Source organism: Microtus pennsylvanicus, chromosome 18, assembly GCF_037038515.1.
Source record: "Microtus pennsylvanicus isolate mMicPen1 chromosome 18, mMicPen1.hap1, whole genome shotgun sequence".
Taxonomy (NCBI): Eukaryota; Metazoa; Chordata; class Mammalia; order Rodentia; family Cricetidae; genus Microtus; species Microtus pennsylvanicus.
The window spans coordinates 24,209,520-24,232,618 of NC_134596.1; the positions used below are offsets into that span (position 1 = coordinate 24,209,520).

At 44.9% G+C, this 23,099-nt stretch overlaps 1 protein-coding gene across 8 annotated transcripts in view; it reads right to left on the reverse strand.

Moving 5' to 3' along the window:
* Positions 1–387: 387 nt before the first annotated feature.
* Sv2b (synaptic vesicle glycoprotein 2B) overlaps positions 388–23,099 on the reverse strand; it is a 158,204-nt gene continuing 135,492 nt past the window's right edge. For all 8 annotated transcript variants that reach the window (XM_075953137.1, XM_075953138.1, XM_075953140.1 and 5 more), the window contains exons 10-13: positions 12,484–12,617; positions 9,981–10,181; positions 6,045–6,204; positions 388–3,220 (exon numbers count right to left, since the gene is read on the reverse strand). In XM_075953137.1, coding sequence (XP_075809252.1) covers positions 3,037–3,220; positions 6,045–6,204; positions 9,981–10,181; positions 12,484–12,617 — 679 coding nt within the window. In that variant the 3' untranslated portion in view covers positions 388–3,036. The remainder of the gene's footprint in view (positions 3,221–6,044; positions 6,205–9,980; positions 10,182–12,483; positions 12,618–23,099) is intronic.

Consider the following 23,099-nt stretch of genomic DNA (forward strand, 5'->3'; position numbering starts at 1 on the left):
TAACTGAGAGGGACCTCCAGGAGAGCAGGTTTGAAAGAGCCTGGTTCAATTGGGAGAGTTGGTCCAGAAAGAGACAGCATCACAATAGGCCTTTTACATCCTTGCACAGTCCTAGCACCATAGGTGGCTGGGTCACATCGGCCAACCTCTCAAAGTCCCCATATGAAAAATTAAGAAAGGTAGAAGGGAGGATTCGGTCGCCTTAGGAATACAGAAGAGACCTAAGTAGTGCCCAAAAATGGTCTCTAGCCTCAGTTCTTAGAGATTCACTTAACAGTTATTTTTATTGTTTCTGCCGTGAGCCAATAGCCAGGGAACCCAGAGAATGGAGTTATTATTACATGATCTCAAGCTCTTGTGCCACAAATTTCAGAAACAGGACGCCTCTTTCACCAATTAGCTTTAATAAAACGAAAGATCAAAACTCAGCATCAAGAGATAACACAACACAGCTGAAAGTAACAACTCCCAAACTGACCATCGTAAACTATGTCACGAATTGTGAACAGTCTGGTTCAATGAGGGAACGGCCCTTCCCTTTCACCCTCTAAGGATGCCATGAGGAGTCTCTAGGGGCAAAACGAGAGATGAATGGCTAAGAGTGCTGTACATTATCCCCCGGTGACCTGCCACAGAGACTATTTTTAAAGACACATTCATCTCACCGGAATGTGTCAGGAGTGACAGGAGTTATGAGGTGGCCAGGTAGCACGGCCAGCTAATCCTTCATGAGAGGGGCTACAGACCATGGCTGCATCCTTCATACAGCCCAAGTGATGGATTGGGAACTGCCCTTGGTTGGTTAGGTAGATGGTTTTTAGGGATCCATAAACGCAATTTAGACAGAGCTTAGAAGCTAAGCAGGGTTAATCTACAAAGGGCTGCAGCCACCCTGTACTCAAAAGGCATTAAGATTGAAGTTTGCAAGATCCACCCGGCTGGAAAGGCAAACTCTGCCTTGGACATTTCTTAAGTGGCAGCTGCTCACTGGGTTGTATTATCCCATTAAAGATTACTGCTAGAAGGGATGTGTAATCACAGATTTACACAATTCTCTCATGGTCCTAGCCGATGCATTCCATATCACGAGAAAATGAGGAAGGATATTAGAGCTATATTACAGAAAGTCTCTCGTTATCAACAGAGTGTTGTGTTAGTTAATGTCTATAAAACACCAGGAGAAGCATTAATATATTCTGTATATTTATATATATTTATATTTGGGGGAATCGGGGTGTCACATCAGAGCTGATGTGGCATCTTCCTTCCCTATACAGAAAGTAGTGGGGATGTCAAGAGGCGGGGACCAGAGAAGCAGAGTAAACATGTTAGCCAGACTTGAAGATGGGAAGGAAGATCTCAAAAAAAAAAAATCACTTTCCCCTTGCTAATTTATACTCAAGGATTTACAGAAAGATGGCTTGAACTGTCATGGGAACTAAGCATTCCCACCAAACTGAGAAAACATTCAACATAGCCATTAGTCTCATTTAAATTTGGGGAGGTATCTGATAGGCAAAGTTTAGCACATTACAGCTCCTGGGTATGCTGCAAATAAAGAGGGCAAATAAACTAGTTCTTAGAGACTGATGTTCCCCTGTCCCAGGCAAGAGCAGATCTAGTGACAGGAACACCTACCTCCCTGTCTCCACCGTTGCTAGATTGTCCTGACGAAAAAGCACATTGCTCTTTCAGCATCGAGTGAAGACCTCAGATGATAGCTGACACCGACCAGAGCAGTTTGCCCTGACTTCTTCTCCCCACCTACTTCCGCATTCATGGTACGAACTGGATCTCAGGAAAGATCCCTTAGAACGCTGAAGAAATGAATGTACGCAACACCCATCACTTCCTAACTTCCACGTTAACGGCCTGTTTCAGAAGCCCTCGACCAGGACATGGAGCGCAAATTTCTCGTAGGGCCTGAACATCATAATAAATGTCCACCGTGCTTTCCTGCCAAATCAAACAGGAAGAATTCGCACTTTCGAAGAACTCTTTCCCAACCTTAGTCTGTTGCTGTGTTATTTTAGTCTCTATACAGAGAGCGCCAGCAATCAGAGGGCCCTTGGATTTGAGTTTCACAAGTGATTGACATAGGAGAGAATAGGAACTGCCCCGCTAAACTTTCAAGTCCCAAGGTGGAGAAAACTGCCCATGGCTTACTTGGTGCGTTCTCTTGACAACAAGCTAGAAGGCTGTATTGAAAATGTGCTCAAATGTCATGCAGTTGCACCTAGTGTCCTGGGACCTGGAACGGCAAGTCCTCCCCAAATATGGCTGAAACGCTGACAACGTGAGCAGCTACCATTTGTCAAAATAAAACCTCAAAACTGTTATATACAAACTGAGTTTACAGAACACCCATCCTTAAGTGTCTCTGACTCAAGCAAAGTCATAATAAATATCATTCTTGGTGTATCGTGCAAAGTTGAGGACGCTTGGGTAGAAAAGTCACTCCATACAGAATTTGCTTAAGTATTTGGTTTTCCGATATCAGAATATCTTCAGTACTACTGTGCCAATTTTCAGACGGAAAATATGTTAGGTCATACTTTGAATGCAAACGTAAATCCTGTTCTCCTCACCCAGTATCCATGTGATGGCTCCAACTCCCAACCAAGGCAACCTGCCAGGTCCCAGGGCTCCCAGGAGCTACGTGGAGGAGCTCAAAATGTTTCCTGTCCTCAACTTCAGTCAGAAATGCAAATAATTCCTTGCACCTCATTTAGAGAAACATATACTCCTTGCTCACTGTATTCATTTACTGGAGGGTCCTCCCCTTCCATGCCTTGGATGGAGAGACCTTAAGAGAAACACACAGCTCTGGGATCCTAAGGGTGACTCAGGACACCCCTAGTCAATCACCTGAGTTAGGCATGTATTGACAACTGCAGTGGGTCCTAAACTAGGGATTACAAAGTCCATTTCTCCTCCTGCACTGTCCATGATGCGCATGGACAGGGAGAGGCAGGAGGTGTGGCTGTGCTGGGGTGTCCTGGAGAAGATCTTCCCATCTTTCTCCCAGGGGGCTGTTCACATCAGGACCTGCTCTCGGGTCTCCGGCAGTCGGAGGGCGATCAGGCCACCTCCAACCAGAGAAGCGGCAGCCAGAAGGATGGGGACCACTTTAGTTATCCCCACGAAGGAAGCAAAGATCGTGTTTCCCAGGATGGCGCCAAATTTACACAATCCATTGAGGATGCCAAATGCCGTGGCCCTGCAAAAGAAGAACATAGGAGAGAATTTTGAGGTTCTGGACCTCACCAGTCGAGCCGCACTAGGTTCTGACCTTGTCATAAGAGGAGGGGTGTGGCCGGGAGTTTTTTACCTAGATATAAAAACAATGTTTTCATTTTCGCCAACATTGGAAATACTGAATAATATAAAGACGTAGGGACACCTAGACTAATAATCACTATTAACATTTTGGAGTATTGCCATCAAGTTTCTATATCTTCCCAAGCCTATCTCTTAGTAAAATAGCTAAGAGTAGTACTTGCTTACAGAAATATATCAAGAAATCAAGCTGCATGCAAAATAAAGTGAGAGTGCAGCTTCACAACACAAAGACTGCTAGCTTGTCCTGAAAAAGCAGCTCTCCAAGTGTAAGACTACATTTCCCAGACTTCTTTGCTGCTGGCTGTGTGGGCGTGACTTAGTTTAGGCCAATGAGACAAAAGTGCAAGAGGCCGCTACCGCTATGAAGAAATTTCCCGAAGGTTTTGAGTGGGCTTTTGCTCTCCCATCCTTTATTTCTTTTCCCCTTTTTGTCTTACTTCCTGCAACAGAGATTGTCTGTGTTGGAGTATAGACAAAGGATAGTAATAACATAGGAGCCTAAGCCATGTGCTCAAGCGGCTAATGAAGAGCATATGCAGAGCCTAATCCCCCAGGCTGTTCGGAATTTCACCATAGAACCCAGTACCCTATCCCTATCCCTAGATCGCTTTTCAGTGATAACCATCAGGAACCACACAGCCTGTCCTGATCCTGGCTGTATTATATACCAGAGGTTATCAACCCGTGGGTCATGACCCTTCTTGGAGTTTAACCACCCTTGCACCGGGATCCCCCCAATACCATCAGAAAACACAGATATTTATATTACAATTCATAACAGTAGTAAAATCACAGTTATGAAGTTAGCAACGAAAATAATACTATGGCTGGGGGTCATGACAACAGGAGGAACTGTAGTAAAGGGTCGCAGCATTAGGAAGGTTGAGAACCACTGGTCTACGGAGACAGTGTTCTTAAATTGGGCATTCCCTGGTTGAAGTGAAATGTTTCTTTTTGATATCAAAAGTTTAAGAATGTTAGCATAGCTTTACAGTTACAGATCTTGTTCTATTGCTATCTATACCTGAACAACATGGTGTTTGGTCGGAAGCGTCACCTCAGCTCCCTGGCACCCCTTTATACAAAAACTTTGGAATATTTAGCTGGGGGCTTCACCCCAGCTCCTGGCATAAGCTCCCTCCCCTGGGAGTTGCCTCAGTCCAAACTCCACCTCCAAGAAAGCCTGCCAAACAGTAACCCCTCCCCCAGGGAAGGTCAAGACCACTCCCACAAGCTATTAGACTGTTCCCCAGAGAATGAACACGTGGTCTCTGGGTTCCCTGTGGTCTCCCCTTTTCCCTCTTTTCCTCTCTCTGTTTTCCGGGGTCTACCTGGAAGTATTGCCATCCATTAAACCTAGGCATCTTTTAATTCCGTCTGATTTGGTCTGATTGGGATTATTTGTGTCAGCAGAGAGCTTTGTTGGCCAAGAAAATACTTAACACATGGTGGCTTCTAAGCCCCAATCCCAGTCCTGGCCCTTCTGTGTTTGCTTTAATGTTATTCTATTTTCGGATGCATGCTTTCCTCAATAAAATTTAAAAGGATTTTTCTAAGTTTGCAGGAAAGAAAAAGACTGAATTTTTAATTATAACTTGGAAAAATTAAATGAGACTTGACATTTTTCTAAGATTAAATTGTCTCATCCATAATGAAGCATGTCTTGATTTCTATTTTATGTCTCTTTTTATGTTGTAGTAAAAGTTTATGGTTTTATTCATGAATGTTTCAGGTTGGTTTTTAGGTATTTTATAACTTCTATTATCAGATGTATTTTGATAGCATTTTTACCCTTTTTGATACAGTTAAACACGTTCTAAGGGTTTTTTTTCCTGGTCACCTATTATTTCTAAGTATATCTTTATTTCACCTTCCTAAATTTCCTACCTGTAAAGCCACACCCCGTTCAATAATGGCCACTGTCCCGTTCCTTGCTATTTGTAAAACTTAGCATTCTTTGGCTCTGGAAAGAGGCTTCAAATATGGTATAAGGTGTCGGGTGGTGGTGGCGCACGCCTATAATCCCAGCACTCGGGAGTCAGAGGCAGGCGGATCTCTGTGAGTTCGAGGCCAGCCTGGTCTACAAGAGCTAGTTCCAGGACAGGAACCAAAAAGCTACGGAGAAACCCTGTCTCGAAAAATCCAAATATATATATGGTATGAGGTCACAACCATAGCCATCCAAACCCCAGATGCTCTGTCATCGACTTTAGGAATGTCACTAAAATACTTTTCAGAATTCCATTTACCCATCCTCCGTACCATGCCCATTCCTTAGGAGCAGTTCTCTGCCGTACTTACAACTCGAGATCCCCTTCATGAAGAGAAACACCTACTGAGTAATGGCCTCTACCCTCTGCTTTCAAACCGTAAACCCTGGCAGTCCTGGACCACTCTGCCTCCGCTCACCTCCTCCTTGTGTGCCCCCACGCCATGCTGTTCCAAATCTTCACCTTTTCTCAGTTCCCATCAGCAAGTCTGGGCTCAGCTGCCGTGAGGACTGCATTATACACAAGGCTTTATCTTTATCAGCCTAGCCTGCCCAGGTCCAGGCCTCTGTCGCCATCTTGGAGAGAAAATCCCCAGGATACTTTTCGAACGTGGACTCCAATACTACGTGTGTTGCGAGATTTGGCGGGAAGTAGGTTTCTGACCAAAGAAACACCTACAAGTCCTAGAGCGAAATCCGAGGAAGAACTGACCTCTGGTTGGTGGGATACAGCTCCACCGTGATAACATCCAGAGCATTCCACGCCGCGATGCTGGTCCCACAGAACAGGCATTGCCAGCCAATCATCGCAGACTCGCTGTTGCCAAAAAACAGGAAGAAGCAGCAGACCGCCGAGATGAGCATGGAGCCACCTGTGGAGACAAGGGTCAAAAGAAACGTGAAGCCCGTGCCCTGGAGTCTGTTTCCCCACAGGATTTGCCCATCTTCTATCCTCACAGGCTCAGCTGAAGTAACTTGAGCTATTAGGTCCATCTTCAGCTTGAAAAGGGCACAAATGGGAAGGACAAACACATACATATTTTAAATACAATTATATATACTTGGAAAAGTGAATATTGGCATATGCACATGGAAAGAGTAGATATACATTTATATATAACTCAAAATTGAAGATATTAAAATTTAGCCTTTTTTAAAGAAATGTAAAATAAAAACTTAAGAACCCATGCTCATGTAGCTTACATCCCAGGGTGAACACAGCTGTAGGTGAGCTACCAATGAAAAATTCCAGAAGGGCTATTCTGCTTCGCTTACAACCTGTTCTGGTTTGGATTTTAAATGACTCCCCCAAAAGCAACATGTGTTGACTGAAGGGCTAGCCACAAAACCGCAAAATTCAGATGTGGGGCCTCTGACATCATGGGTGGGTTAATCATTTGTGGACTATGGATTCATAGCTTATTAGAATCTGAAGGAGGAGCTTTTGAATGAAAGTAGGCTCTCTCTGCCACCTTGAGGTGAGCAGCTTACACACCCACATCTCCTTGCCATGATGCTCCGCCTCAACACAAACCCTAAAATGAGGGAGGCAAAGAACCATGGACCGATATCTCTGAAGTCAGGAATCAAAACTATGCCTTCCTTCTAGGTGGAAAGTCTAGGATGTTTTATCACAGCAACAGGAACATAACTCGGACACCCCCAACTCCAGCCCAGAGATCTCCCTGCCCTCACAGTCCTACTGCAACTCTCTGAGAAGCTGACCTGCAAGAACCATTATCACCTTTATGGGAAGAGAGAGGGGCAGGATGCTCCGTGATTCCTATCCCATTTTAGGAGCTTCAGTTTTGGCAATGGCTGCATCCCTCTGGGACCACAGCGCCTTGCAGGTTGTTCTTCCGCTACCAGGCTCTGTGAATGCTGTTTTTCTCCCTTGGTTCCTGCCTGCAGAGGATGACAATTGCCATCCCACTTTTGCCAGCCAGAGTCTTGCCTCCCTTCATTTGTCCTCCCAAGCCTGGCCACATGTCTAAAGCTGTCCATCCGCAATGTCTTTTCACTAAGGCCATCCCGGGTAAATTCTCCGACTAGGGCCCCACCAACTGAGCTTATGATAAGAGGCCCCCATTTAAAGGGGGCTGTACCAAACCCTTTCTGAACCCAGGAAGTCCACTCAGGAGAGCTTGGGAAGCCTCTGGTTAGTTCTGGTCATGTCAGAGCAGGCTACAGGCTGAAAAGGAATGAAGGAGGGCAGGCCCCAAAGAAAGAAAGTAAAAGAAGTGGGTCCCAGCAAGCAGGTGGGTGAGCAGGTGAGAAAAGAGCCTCTCCTTGCCAGGGATCCAAATATGCATTCCTGACAGGACCTCACGCTGGAGTCACACGGGAACCCTGGGACTTGGGCTCTAAGACTATTGGGGCCTCTGTCTAAAGAACTAGAGAAAGATAACTGCCCACCTGGATGCTGCCCCCTCTGGGGAGGGGCAGAACTGTAGGCAGGAACTGCAGGCTCTTTCTAACAGCCAGGAGAGGATCATGGGAGAAGGAGGCTGGCATCTATGGGCCACAAGAATCCTGAGAACAATTTCCCCTAAAGGCACGCTCTCCTCAGCAGGACCAATGTGAGGCTCAGCTAATAAATTCTGATGAATAAAACACCATTGTTGAACCAAGCCATGGTCTAGGAGAGCTTTCTTGACTCCGTGTTGACTGTTCCTATTTTTGAGCCTCCTAACCCACTGCCCTTTCACTTCCATGATCCTGATGCTTCATCTAATTAAGAGGTCTGAGTTCAAATTCAAGCCTCACCACTTGCTATCTGTGTGACTCTGAATGGCTCATTTACCCTCTCTGTGGGGTCTCAGTTTTCCATCTGTAACATGTTAATAAAAAGAGTACCTGCCCCGTGGGGTTATGTTATGGTGAGGGTTCAAATGCATTAGTGCTTATGAAATGCTTGGAGCACAGCCTGGTGGATAATAAGCGTCCCAGTGTTAGTTAAATGAAATCTCTAGCTTATGTCTGTCTCTCTCAATCTATCCTTGGGTCTTTAAACATGAGGATGTTGACGGTCTCAATTACTGTTGTATTCCCATTACTTCCTCCCATCTGGTGCAGAGTAAGGGCTGTATAAATAAATGTTTATTAAATGAATAAATGACTGAGCAACAAGCTCATTAAGAGAACTTCTATACTGTCCTTAATAAGAAATGACTGCAACCAGACGAGAGCCCCAAGGACTGAGCTGGACAAAGCTGCAGCAGCCAGGCTGCTCTGAGGGCCCCAGAAAACACTGCCTTAAAGCAGCTGCCTGCATCCTGTCGGGATTCTACCTAGGATTGGCTAGTGCTGCTTCTGAACTCACAGTGCTGTAGCTGGTCCATGGCTCCAGGCCTTTTCATAAAGGTGAGGGATAGCCATGGCCTGGATGCTAACACTAGTGTTCTCGATCTCCTCTCTCTCTCCCCCCCACCTCTCTCTCTCACTGTGTGTGTGTGTGTGTGTGTGTGTGTGTGTGTGTGTGTGTGTGTCTTTGAAGAGACTTCTGAACTAACAAGGACATGTCCCTAATAAATATGACTCTATCTGTTGTACCCAGAAGATGACGTTCCATCTTTCTGATCAGACAAAAAAGCCAAGCCACAGGCACACCTTGTGTTCACCATTCTGAATATTCATCACATAAATAATAATAATAACATCCAAACACCAAGAAAGGTTTCTTCCCAGGGACAGTGTGACTTATTTTGTTTCCTTTTGTGTTTTGACACTGGACAGTTTGGTATTAATTTTCCTGATCAACAACACCCTGGGGGCAGATCCTTAATGGCCTTTTTTTTTTTTATTAATGTGCCTCCCACCTTCCTAGCTCCGGTCTTAGCTCACATTTAGCATACAGACCCCCGGCCCTCAATGCACACATTCCACTTCCTATTGACCCCCTCACATCATTGTGTTTCAGCATCGGATGGCGCGTGTCCTGGTGCAAGGAAGCAGGGCAGCTGTGAATGCAGATGCCACTCAGAGAGCCAACAACATGCTGGGAATGATACAATGTTCTGACTGTCTTATGTTCAGCCCTCACAAAATCCTCCCAGCTATTACACCTCATCTTATTAGGAAACCAAAACCCAGGGAAAGGCATATGCTCACAATCAAATGGCCGTGTGTATAAGGATTTCAACATGAGTCAGTCCAACAAAGTCTAAACTATTTTTATGCAATTTAAAATAGTTTTTATTCTTTAACTGTTCACTTATTCTTTTACAATTTCATACATATATAATAGAATTCAATCATAGTCCCAATATGTCTGTCATCCCCTCTCACTTCCGCTATCAATCAACAGAAAGTTGCTATTTAAATATGAAAAATAATATGGTTTGCCTTGAATCATCAAACTATCATTGAAGCACATTAAATATATTTTCTAAATAATTTTATAATATAAAGCAGCTGTGTGGGTCTACTTGATCACTGCTAAGGGGGTGCTAATAGAACACCATAGAAATGATGCAGGACCCCTCCCTAGCACCCTCAAAGTCTTTCTATGAAACCCTCGGGTCCTGCGAATGTGCCTCCTTGGTCTTACAGCAGTAGGTACAGCCTTACCTCGTGAAATATTTCTTTAAGAGAGGGGAGCAAACCATTGTGGTCAGGAGACCCGAATGCTCCACTGTGAGCAACTCACCAATCATCTTGATTCTTCCGATTCTGTCCATGAGCAGGGCAGAAATTATGTTCCCAGGCAAGACAGACAGGCTGCCGAGAAAGCTGACGAGGTAAATCAGAAAATCGTTGTCCTCCTCAAAGTCCATGTGGCAGCCCTCTTTCTGATCCAGAAAGGTAGAGTTGATGAAGCGACAGTCAATGAACTTGTGCTTGTATAGGTCTGGGAAGAGAAAGAAACCTTGGTTCATGTGAGTGGCCAGGAGCTGGGGAAAGACAGACAGACAGACACTGAAATGCCCTCTTTATGAACAACCTGTAACCACAAACTCAAAGTGATGTTTGCCAAAAATGTTCAAGTTCCTGCCACAAAAAGAAACAAAACTGATACCAATTTTAGAGACATATTTTCACTTGTGTATGTTTGTGTGGTATGTACATGAGTGTGTGTTCACATGTATGTAGCTATATATGTGTGCACACGCATGTTAAGACGTGAAGTTGTTGGATGTCTTTCTCAACCACTCTCCACTTTGTTGAGACAGGGTCCCTCACTGAAAGTGGAGTTCACTTATTCCAGCTACTCCAGCTAGCCAGCTTGCCCTGGGGACCCCCTGTCCCTGCCCCTCTAGTGCTGGGATGACAGGCATCAGTCACACCAGATCAATCTTTGCATGGATTCTGAGGATGGGAACTCCAGCCCTCACACTTGTGTGGTAAGCACATCATCCAGGGCCTTTGGGGTTAGGGACTGGCAAAGCGCTGTCTGTGAAAGAATGAAGACACACACACTGTTCACACACAAAAATTAGGGGCAGCCTGAAGTCCACTTCAGAGCCCAGGCAGTAGCTTATTCAACACCCCAAACTTTCTCAAAAGTAAAAACCCCTTGCTGTGAAAACAACTCAGGTGTTTTCCGACACCATCAAAGACGAATTATCCGAGTAGAAAGAATACTCAGGAGAGAAATCTGGGTTTGACAGTTGACCCTATCGCAAGCATTCATTTCCCTGAACGTCTGCCTATAAAACCAAAGGCATACAGGGGCTGGTGAGGCCAGATGGCTCAGGTGCTTGCCATGCTTGCCATACAAGCAAGCATCAGGACCTGGGTTCTAATCCCTGGCTTCTGTGTAAAAAAAAAAAAGCCAATAGAGTAGCCAGTGCCTATAATCCTAGATTTGGGGAGTTGGTCACAGGACAATCTCTAGGACCTACTGACCAGTCTAGCTAAATCAGTGAGCTCCAGGGTCAGTAAAAGACCCTGTCTCAGAAAGTAAGGCGGAGAAGTGATTGAAAAAGACATTCAACATCAACCTCCGGCTTCCATATGTTCACACACAACTGAAGGCATACACTGACTATGGCCTTTGCTTCTTCCATCTGTGACATTAGCCAACTACAAATGTTAACCAAAAAAAATAAAAAATAAAAAAAAGCCTATGATGAGTATGCAGATGAAGAAGCATCATTGACACCGCAAAGAATAAAAGGATATGGCCGTTTTTAATGACAAAGAGAACTTCTAGAATTGGTTATTTTTAAGGTAAATCTAGGCAGAAATCCAGGAAGATATGTCCAATAACAGATTATTAGCGGCTGGAAGATTGTAGGGACCGCATATTGAAACTTCTGAAGCTGAGAGAGTGAGGTGCAGAGACGCTGTGTGAACGGTCTGTTGGCATGGATGCCAAGGAGAAAGCGTAAATATGGATGTGAAGCAAGCAGTCCATGCAGGGTACAGCTTTCTGATCCAGGTAATCGAGAAACAGCTCCTGATGCCAACTCCTTGCTAGCTGCGGCCCTCATCAATTGCCTAAGTCTGTTTCCTCAGCTCTAAGGTAGGGATAATCAGAATCCATGTCTCCACTGAGACCCTGAAGGGAAGGCTCTGGTACTCCTCAATGAGCTCCCATGTGTCCCAGCTGCACAGAAGAGGTTGTTGAGTTATGATGAGCACAGCAGAAGTAGCAAGGGTGGTGGAGTAAAAGAATTCTGTGATTTTTTTTTTCACTCATGAAAATCTGAAACGGTGAAATTCTAGAATGCTCTCAGTGGCTCACCTTATGTGCCAAGTCTGAACAGAGGCAACATTCCCTTTTGATTTAGTATCACAAAAAACAGTTTTTAATTGTGCAAGTTTTAAGTTATGCAAGGTCTCCAGGAAGGAATCCAGGTTGAAAACGCAGCCCTCCTGGAATGCTGGTTTTATGACTGTCATAATGTAGTTTTGAATAGCATCAGTCTCATTCAGAAAAAGGCAGTCCCATTCAGATGAGGACACTGGGCCAGAAGTTTTGCTTCAATTTACATGTGAAAAAAGCTGAGATATAGATCAGACAAATGCCAGACTTCCATAGGGCACCTAATGTATGGGGTAGAAGCCATTTCTTCCCCACTGAGGCTGGCATTCATGACTGTGAGTCCTTTCACTACGAACACTTTCACTGTCACCTGGCTTTGAGTTGTGGTTTCTAAAGCCCAGGCCACCTTTCTGTACTCCTCCCAGGGCACACACCTTCTTACCTGTGTTGTAGAAGATGGTTGACTCAATGGTGCAGTTCTTGAAATAGGTGTCTGTGGATGTCACGTCTTCAAAATAACATTTGTCAAAGAATGTGTCCTCAAAGAGGACATGTTTAAAATACATCTTTATGAACCTGCGGGGAAGACAGCGTCCCTGAGTGAAGCTTCCCAGAAAAAGAACATTTGGGGACCAAAATGGAAAACACAGGAGGACAAGAGCGACTAGTCCGTGGCAAAGATACTAGGACCTAATTCCAAGCCAGACTACTGTCCCATTTCTCAGCTGCGTTTCTATATCTGACAATAAACTCTGGGGCCACGGAAGAAACATCTGGTCCGGGTGTACGTGGAGAACGCTGCACCGGCGGCAGAGCTCCCAAATTCAGACCCACGGACCTTCCCATTAGAATGACAGAGTGTGGAGAGTATGAAATGGAGTTATAGCCAACAGCTCACTTTCCCACGAGCCTGGAACCCATGCAGATCCCCAGGCAGATGGGTACCGTCCTGTGCATTCATAGCAGACAATAATCAGCACAGCTCCTTTGGGGGACATTTTCACAGAACTTAAATCTTACATCTCCCTTGATTAGGAATTATCTTACACACATTTGCTCATATATTCAAGGAGATACATTTACTGATCCTTATAGCAATATTGTTTATGATATCAATGGATTACTATATCTATTCACCTATGGGTGTATATCTGCATATTCATGAGAGCTAGAGAGATGACAAAGAGCTATCATACAGTGTAATACTATATGGCCATTATAATAAGTAAGACAGACATCTCTGTATTAATAATGAGCAATGTTTAAGATATATTAAATGACCCAAGCATGATGGTCCATGCTTGTAAGCGCAGCACTTGGGAGGCTGAATCAGGGGGCCTGCTTTGAGTTTAAAATCAGCTTGGACTATCTAGTGAGTTTCCAGACAGCCTGGGATGCAAGCAAGCCTCTGTCCTGGAAGGAAATGAGGAAATGAGAGGGAAGAAGAAAGGGACATATAAAATAAAAATATTTAAAATCAAGATATAAATAGAGTTGACAGAATATGATACATATTTTCCCAAATGTATTTTCACAGTTATACCACAAAATGAAAGCAGTCATGGTGCCTGAAATTGTTGTAGTAAGAATAGGAATTGGGTCAGCTTTTCACTTTAGACCAAGGGTATTCAGGGGGTTTTGTTTGTTTGTTTGTTTTCCTTTAAAAACAGGCAGCTAATAATAAGCGGGCAAGGAAGGCATCTAGGTAGTTAAGAGGCACAGCCACATTGGAAGGCTACGTGGTTCAGCCTCCAAGCCCATGCTAACTTAGGTGGAAAGGAATTCCACTGTGTACATGATAGTGTGATTCTCTGTAGCTTGGTCAGATGCTTAGGCAGGATGCCTTCAGACAGGTTCTCATTAGTTAATAATCACAAACCACTCACTCTTCATACTTCAGTACATTCAATCTTTAGCCAACCCTTTCTGAGCATGGTACTAGAACTCATAGGGACTTCATCCTATGAGTAGAGAGAAAAACTATGTTCTCCACCCTTCAGGCTAAGTAGACAGAAGAAGTGATACTTCAAGCAAAGTAGACCCCTGCCATACCGTGGGGTCAAAGGAAGAGAAACGCGGGGTGCTGAGGGCCACTGTTCCTCTTCAGCACCGAGATGGTGTGCTTTCTGACAACACAGAATGGCCAGTGTTCCACCATACCCTGCCCAGAGCCTAACCTAGAGATGCAAATCATTGGCTCTGCAAAGGGACTTCCCTCCCCCAAAGAAGGTTTGAACCGAACTAGAGCTTGCCACAGTGATAGCCCCTGACCGCATCATCAGAATAAAACTAGGAAACTACTGAGAAAGATTCAGTTTCCCTTGCTGGACATGGTGGTGAACACCTGTAATCCCAGCACTGGGGTTGCTGAGGCAGGAGGATCAAGATATGCAGTGAAACCTCTCTCAAAAAATATATATCATATTCACCGGAGGCAAAGACCAGATTATTACACTTTCAAAGTGTGTTGTGATTATTGGTCTAAAATAAAAATACTCTGTGAAGGGAACCCTGCAGGAGGTGACAACGGGCATGGAAGGGAACACGAAGAGGTGAGAATGAAAACTCAGGTCAGATTGACTTCATCAACCTGGACCAAGAGTCTGCTCAGGGAGTCTGAACCCCGGGCAGTTTATTTCCAACAAATTTAAGTGCAGTATAATTTGGGAAAGAGTTTCCTGGTGTAATACAAGTCCTGGTGCACAAGAAGGCATAATTGCATTACAACTTAACTCATGGTAAAAGTTGTTTCTTCCAAGAAGATGGTTTCTAGGTTATAGAGGAAGGACCTGACCTGCCCTCCGTCATACAGACAGCATAGAGGTCACTTAGGCTATTAGCTAGCTCTGGTCCTGGTTGTGAGAGCTTGTGGGATCCTCTGACTATACAGATAATGGAAGAGTCATTTAGATCTCCACTTCTGGCTGTAGGGTCTTGATATGCTCAACAAATGACAAGGGGGTTAGTCACTTCCAATTCCCAGGTTTCTGGATGGAAGAACAGGTTTGACATCATCCCCACTGGACAGACAACCCGGCATGCTTAGCATTCCTTGCTTCTCTGGAAATCTGTGGACACAAGGACCTCCATGCTGTGCTCCCAATGACTTAAATCATTTTTTTCTTAGGCACAAATTTGAATGGGCATTTAAACTCCAGCTTCTAGCGTCTAAACTTCTGTTGCTAGAGACAAGCTAATTGGAATATGGCAGCTAACACCTGTCAAAACAGCACTGAGGAGGCTGGGTTAGGAGAACAGCTGTGAGATAGAGGGCAGCCTCAGATACAGAGTGAGACCTGAGGGGGAGACAAGAGTATGGTGGCACTTGCCTATGACCCCGGGGTCCCAGCATTTGAGAGGCAAAGACAGCAAAATTAGGAGTTCAAGTCACTCTCAGCAAGGAATCTATGACCAGTCTGGCCTATAGGAAATCCTGCCACAGAGGGTGAAGGGGCAGAGGTGAGGGTGGTAGGAGAAGGGAGGGGAAGAGAGGGAAAGAAAGCTATCTGGGGCACTTTCATTACAGGAAGATGTCTGTGGTTTCAAATATTGCACAGCTATTCCTGTCTCAGCCTTTTCCTTCCTTAAGATAGCTTTCTCTTTAATATAATAATAGGCTGATGATGTGGCCTCCAGAGGTATTTTAATATTCTTCCAAGGGGGGTTGAGAAAGCCGAGCCATAAATCAAAAATGAGTCTGACGCAGGCAGACCTTAAAATGTATCTCCAAGTGGGTTATAAAAAGCCAAAGTTATAAGGAAAAGGATAAAAGGAGAAAGGACCAACACATATTTTCTGGGTCTTTCTTTACATAAATCATCTCTCCCAATGCCAATTTACACACTGAGCCATCCCAAGATTCCTCACTCTGGAGAGCTCAAGGGCTGAAAGCAACATGACCAAAAAACAGGGACATTGGTATCCATCTTCAAGTCTAGTACTTGAGAGATGAAAGCAGGGGATTATGGGTTCGGAGTCAGTCTGGGCACATAGTGAGATCCTGTTTCAAGGTAAGAGAAGCCACTGATAATGCAGAGTCTAAAAGAAAATGATTGTGATAGTTCTGCTGTGCCTACCGGGCTCCAGGGGACAGTTCCAACCCTGTGGTCATATGGGCAGCCCTGGGTGAACCCTGTGGGCCACAGACCAAACACAAAGGCATAAACATGTGAGGAGGGTTGGCAGGAGTGAGAGGGAGGGAAGACACATGGAGCATCTCGTGCATGTATGAAATCGTCAAAGGACAATGCTAAATAATACATTTTAAAATTTGAGAAAAGAATCATTATTGAACACTCTATTTTGGTCTCCTTTAGACTCAATGCTTTGCCTGCCAGGGGATCTAAAGGACACGGGACTCATATAAGTGTAGTCCTCCGTGTGGCTGTGGTTTGATGGCGTCGTCCATAAAACAGTGGCTCTCAAGAAAAGAGAGTTCTCATTACCGAGACAGAGTCCATCCTATCCAGTCACCATCCAGGCTCAGGGAATCCCGCTGGAGAGTGGGGAGAAAGCGTGTAAGAGCTCGGGTATAGGGACGAATGAGGAGAAATGCTGGCTAAGGGACATGACAGGGCTTTTGCTCTCGTGAGCTAGCAGCAGTTATGATTGCCTGCACAAGAACACGCCAGTCAACAGGCCAGTCAACACACCAGCATAGATGGGGGCGGGGGAGGGGAGGGTCTTGAGCTCTAGTCCTAGCTAAGGAACTATCAGAAACTGATGGCTGCTGGGGTAGAGAAAGTCATTTGTCATCACGAGTATGCCCACTTGTAGGTGGTCCATGCCGCGGTGGGTGATCCCATACCCATGTGTATACAGGTAGCACTAACTGAACTTAGTGGGTTATAAAGCAAAGGAGAAGAGGGGATAGGAGGAGATGAAGGTGAAGCAGGGAACTGCTAGTGAGATCCCAGGAGAGAGTCTGAGGGAAATTAGGGTTGGACACGACCAAGACTCGGCTTGCACTTGTAGGAAACTGTCTAAGAATGACTACAGAAAATTCCTTTTAAGAAGAATGCATTTGATAGACTCATTAGGATGCTTGTCACAACGAACAGAAGGAATGGCTGAAATTATCCAACACTCAAGAGAAATTACCACAGAAACACAGAGAGAAAAAAATAAGAGGACAGAAAAGAACATGCAAATGCTGGGGAGAAATACGGGACAGATGATCACTCAAGGAGAAAAGGGGAGAGAATTTGGCAGAAGAAAGAATTGAAGAGATGATGGTGAATAATGTTCCTAAAGGAACAGGAAAACAAAGCAGTGAGTTTTGTAAGGAACTTGACAGGTTCACAGAGGAAGTACAGAAGAGGCACAAGAAAGAGGAGGTAGAAGAAGCATCCTATACCCAAACACATCAAACAAAGGCCAGGCCAGATGTGGGGTGCATGCTTTTAATCCCAGCACTCTGAAGGCAGAGCAGGCGGATCTCTGTGAAGTCAGGCTGCCCTGGTGGATGTAGTGAGTCTCTGCACAGCCAGGGCTACATAGTGAGACCCTGTCTGGGAGGCTAAGGGGAAAATCTGAAAAGGAGGAAGAAGAAGAGCAGCTCCCATCTGAGTACATGTTAACTAGGAACTGAATAATTAGTGTGCCTCCAGCTGGGAGGAAGCGGTTTGGCTGGACTGGCTGGTGAAAGGGGCAGGCTTGGGGAAGGGCACCAGGGAGAGCTACCTGACTCCTGTCTGCCATAGTTCAGGGCCCTGGAAACAATGTCCTGATCCCCATCTTTCCTCACTGCACAAGGAAAGTCAGGGCTGTATTCCGAACACTCGGGATTGAACCCGCAGTTGAATGCGTCACCATTCACGCAGGTGATTTGCCAGCGAGGAGCAGAAAGGCAAAGTCAACAGAGCTTTCATTAAAGGTCAGCTGTGGACAGCTCAGGGTGAACGGCGAGGCTTGTGAGATTCACCTGTAAATGAGCATGGCAGGAAACAGGGAGAGCAGGGGAGAAAGCAAAACCACACCAGGAGCAGAGGTGGATCTCATGCATCCATGAAAGGTCCCCCTGCTTTCGGGGCCCCCTTTAGGAGCACACACATGGTTTTTAACATGCAGTGTGGCTAATTTCAACACAGTAAAGGCCCTTACAAATGCCAGCAGTAGGTGGTGAGCTCAGGTGAAGAAGGACACTTAAAAGAAATCCCACACTAGCTCAGAATTGAGTATGATCGAGTGTTATTTATTTAGAGGTAGACTCACAGATCACAGTCCTCTGCTGGAACAGGGAACAGCAACCGAATCCAGCAGCCAGAAAAGAGGCCGGATGCTTGCTTTACATTGGCAAAAATAGTATAAGAGGCCACGCCCAAATGGGTGGGTAACTTAAAGGCTGCTGGCGGTAGGAATTCCTATAGCACCTAGGCACATGCTGGAATATACTGGGATGTCTATCCTCACAGCTTACACTTGAAGGTTACAGTTCAGATATGGACCACGTATCAGATTACGTGGTAAAACTTCTTAGTACAGTTTCTAGCTTTATGTGGGTCCTGTGTAGTTCTCATGGGAGTCTTTCTGGATACTTTGTGTTTGGGTTGGGTACTGAAAATAAAATTGCTTTCTCCCAATAAAAGGTTTGCAGACATTATTGTAAATATATAGGAATCCTATTTATTATTTACTATTGTGTACCCATCTGAGCTCCTGTTTTCCTCACTATTGGTTCTGTTTCTTGCTTTCTTTTTATTTTTTATGGTAGAATAGTCTATACTTTGAGAGGTGAGCGAGTAATACAGATGGCACTATTCGGGGCACTTAGCTTTATAAACTTCTAACCTCTAGGTCACTAACTTAGGTTTCACATACTCAGTTTGTTAACCCTGTTTCCTTCTGGTGACAGGAAGTTGCTTGGTGTTGATCCCAGCCCCTCAATGTTAAGCATGTGTTTGACCATAGAACCGCACCCCCAGATCCTTAAATTTAATTCTTGACACTACTCCTGTCTCTCTCCAGAGGAAATGGTCACCATTGTCATAGTTGGTGCTTCATATTCATATATGCTTTTGTGTTTCCCCAATGTATTTCTATATCTACAAGCATCTCACAGTTGGCTTTTATATGCGTCATGTTTCAGGTATATGTAGTATGTTATAGATGTATATGTTAATTGCTATTATTATTGGTTTTTAGAGACAGGGTTTTATATAGCCCAGGCTGGACTCAAACTTGCCATGTAGCTGATGATGTCTTTGAATTTCTGATTCTCCTGCTCTCACGTCTCACTAGGATTACAACTGGCTACCACCATTCCTAGCTGCAAATTATTATACAACTTGTTTTTTGTTTATGAGCCAAATTTAAAAATTCCATGTATCCTGTGACAATTTCACTTATGTATCAAATACATTCTAGGCACATGCATTTCCTGCCCTCTCTTACCCGCTCAAGCCCCACCAGCATCACCCTCCTACCAAGTCTCTACTCTACGTTCATGTGTTTTGGTTTTGTTTTCTGATTCACTGGGTTTAACCCAGACATGGGTGCAAAGCTATCCATGGGAGTGTGATAACTCAGTGGCTACATCACGAAGGACAATGACTTCCTGTCACCCCCCAATCATCTGTAGTTGGTTATGTTTACTCTCTTCTCTTTTGGGAACCCACCACCCAGCTCCCAAATAAATGTTCAGAGACTTATTCTTTCTTATGAATGCCCAGCCTTAGCTTGGCTTGTTTCTTGCCAGCTTTTCTTAACGTAAAATATCTCATCTACCTTTTGCCTCTGGGCTTTACCTTTATACCTCTTCTTTACTTCTTACTCGGCGTCTGGCTGTGGGGCTGGGTGCCTGGCCCCTGGTGTACTCTCCGCTTTTCTCTTGCGCCTCTATTTTCCTACTCTTCAATGTATATTCTCTGCAGGGGGAGGGGCTTGATCCTGCCCCAACTTAATGTGTCATACTGTGTTGCCACCCCATGGGAGTCCTTACCTGTTGGGAAGAGTGGGTGGGGGTAGCTGGGGATAAGGGGTGGGAGGAGGGGTGGGAGGAGAAACTGCAGTTGGAATGTAAAATGAAATTAAGAAAATCAACTCATAAAAAAGAAGAAATATCTGTTCTCCCTGTACCAGCAGTTCTCAACCTGTGGGTCGCAACCCCTTTGAGGGTTAAACAACCCTTTCACAGGGGTCGCCTCAGACCATTAAAAAGCATACATGTTTACATTATGAATGATAGCAATAGCAAAATTATGAAGTGGAAAAGAGAATAATTTTATGATTGGGGTCACCACATCATGAAGAACTGTATTTAAGGGTCACAGCATTAGGAAGGATGAGAACCACTGTTCTATACTTTTAAATATTTCTTTGTACATTTTAAATGTGTGAGTGTGTATGTGAGTGTGTGTATGTTGTGTGATGTGTGTGATGTGTGTGTATGTGAGTGTGTATGTGAGTGTGTGTGTGATGTGTGTGTGAGTGTGTATGTGAGTGTATATGTGAGTGTGTGTGTGATGTGTGTGTATGTGAGTGTATATGTGAGTGTGTATGTGTTGTGTGATGTGTATGTGAGTGTATATGTGAGTGTGTTGTGTGATGTGTGTGTGAGCGTGTATGTGAGTGTATATGTGAGTGTGTGTGTGATGTGTGTGTATGTGAGTGTATATGTGAGTGTGTGTGTGTTGTGTGATGTGTATGTGAGTGTATATGTGAGTGTGTGTGTGATGTGTGTATGTGAGTGTATATGTGAGTGTGTGTGTGTTGTGTGATGTGTATGTGAGTGTATATGTGAGTGTGTGTGTGATGTGTGTATGTGAGTGTATATGTGAGTGTATATGTGAGTGTGTGTGTGTTGTGTGATGTGTATGTGAGTGTATATGTGAGTGTGTGTGTGATGTGTGGTGGGGGCACACGTGTGTCACAGCCTGCAGAGGTCAACTTAGAGTTGGTTTACAATAATGTCTGCAAACCTTTTTTTGGTAGAAAGCAATCCTATTTTTAGTACCCAACCAAAACACAAAGTATCCAGAAAGACTCTCACAAAAAACTACACAGGACCCACATAAAGCTAGATACTGTACTAATAAGTTTTAGCTCATAATCTGATATGTGGTCCATATCTGAACTGTAACCTTCAAGTGTGAGCTGTGAGGATAGACAGCCCAGTGTATCCCAGCATGTGCCTGGGCTCACCACCTACTGCTGGCATTTGTAAGGGACTTTACTGTGTTGAAATTAGCCACACTGCATGTTAAAAACCATGTATGTGCTCCTAAAAGGGGCCCCAACTGCATGGTGATCTTTTGCTGGATGCATGAGATCCACCTCTGCTCCTGGTGTGGTTTTGCTCTCTCCCCTGCTCTCCCTGTTTCCTGCCATGCTCATTTACAGGTGAATCTCACAAGCCTCGCCGTTCACCCTGAGCTGCCCACAGCTGACCTTTAATGAAAGCCCTGTTGACTTTGCCTTTCTGCTCCTCGCTGGCAAATCACCTGCGTGAAAGGTGACGCATTCAACTGCGGGTCCCATCCCGAGTGTTCGGAATACAGTCCTGACTTTCCTTGTGCAGTGAGGAAAGATGGGGATCAGGACATTGTTTCTGGGGCCCTGAACTATGGCAGACAGGAGTCAGGTAGCTCTCCCTGGTGCCCTTCCCCAAGCCTGCCCCTTTCACCAGCCAGTCCAGCCAAACTGCTTCCTCCCAGCTGGAGGCACATTAATTACTCAGTTCCTAGTTAACATGTACTCAGATGGGAGCTGCTCTTCTTCTTAATTGCTAATAAGTGTAACCTGAACTGGCGTTTTGGCTAAGAGTGTAAAATATGAATTTAATTCCTTGCCTTTCTTGCGCTTTGAAAAACAAGTTCCGGGGTAAGCGGTATGCTGGACCTCAGAGGCACTGTGTCCCATAAGATGCACTAGGAGTCAGTGGGTGATTGTCTGGGTGCTTTCATTTCTTCTTGAGGTCAAGCAGATAGGTTTCTCAGCGGGTGAGGGTTAGCTTTTAGTGGGACCTTCAATACATGGAGGAAGTTCAAGGCCCGTCTATATAGAAGTCATTTCCTCTGTATGTTTTAGTAAATAAAATAAATCAAGGTCATCTAAATTTTAGCGTAGCAATGTGGGCATAGTGTCCCAGGAGAATACTGGCACAAAGGTTAGATGCCCAGGTGTTACAGCTTGGTGCTTTGAAGGAAAAAAAGCACTGTCGCTTCTTGACCAGCAGATGGCAGCATAACACAAGATGAGAAGCATGGTGTCCTTTCGACTCAGTCCATGACACTGAACTCAATGGGGAAGTTATGTAACCAGTGATAATTCATGTACTCCAGTGATTGGTGATGGTGCCAATGTTGTATTGTGATGAACACGGAGGTTATGGCATTGACAGTGATGTGTCTAGGCCGTGACGTCTCCAACAATTCGACATAATTCTATGGTCATTCACACACCACTGAACTCAGGGACTTTGCTAGCTACAGTTCCAGGAGGCAGACTTCAAGGGACCCATACTCACCTTGAAGAACAATATGACCCAGAGAAAGCTTATCCAATGCCCTGCCTGTCTCTACCATTTCACCTCCAGAGGGCAGCCTCAGAGAGGCAACTTAGTGGGCTAAGCTCTCTGTTTTGTTTGTTCAAGGACCACAGAGATGCATCAGATGGACTGAGGAAGCATCCTCATAAAGATGTAGGCAGAACCTTTCTGATGCTCCGCTGATTTCTCCCCTGATGCCAAGGCTCCCAATGACCACAGAGCATCCCGGTTCACCTTCTGAAGACTAACACAAGGTAGTTCCATAATAGCCTTGCACAGAGAAGTTTACAGAATCAAAGAAAAAGCTCAATTGCCAGGCCACAGATTGTTTCAGAGACCTCATTTCCTGGTTCAATGGCATAGCCCGTAGTCACTCACATGACCGTCAGCCACCCTCTGGGAGCTTGCTAAACACAGTTCATGCTCAGAGGAGGGCACGGGCCTCCTAGTGAATAACGTGGCTCCATGATGGCATGTGACTTTCTGTTCCCTTTCATCAAAGGGTCAAGTTCTCAGGAAAGAAGGCCACATTGGCCACCCGCCACCAAATGTTATCTCAAAGTCAGGGGATG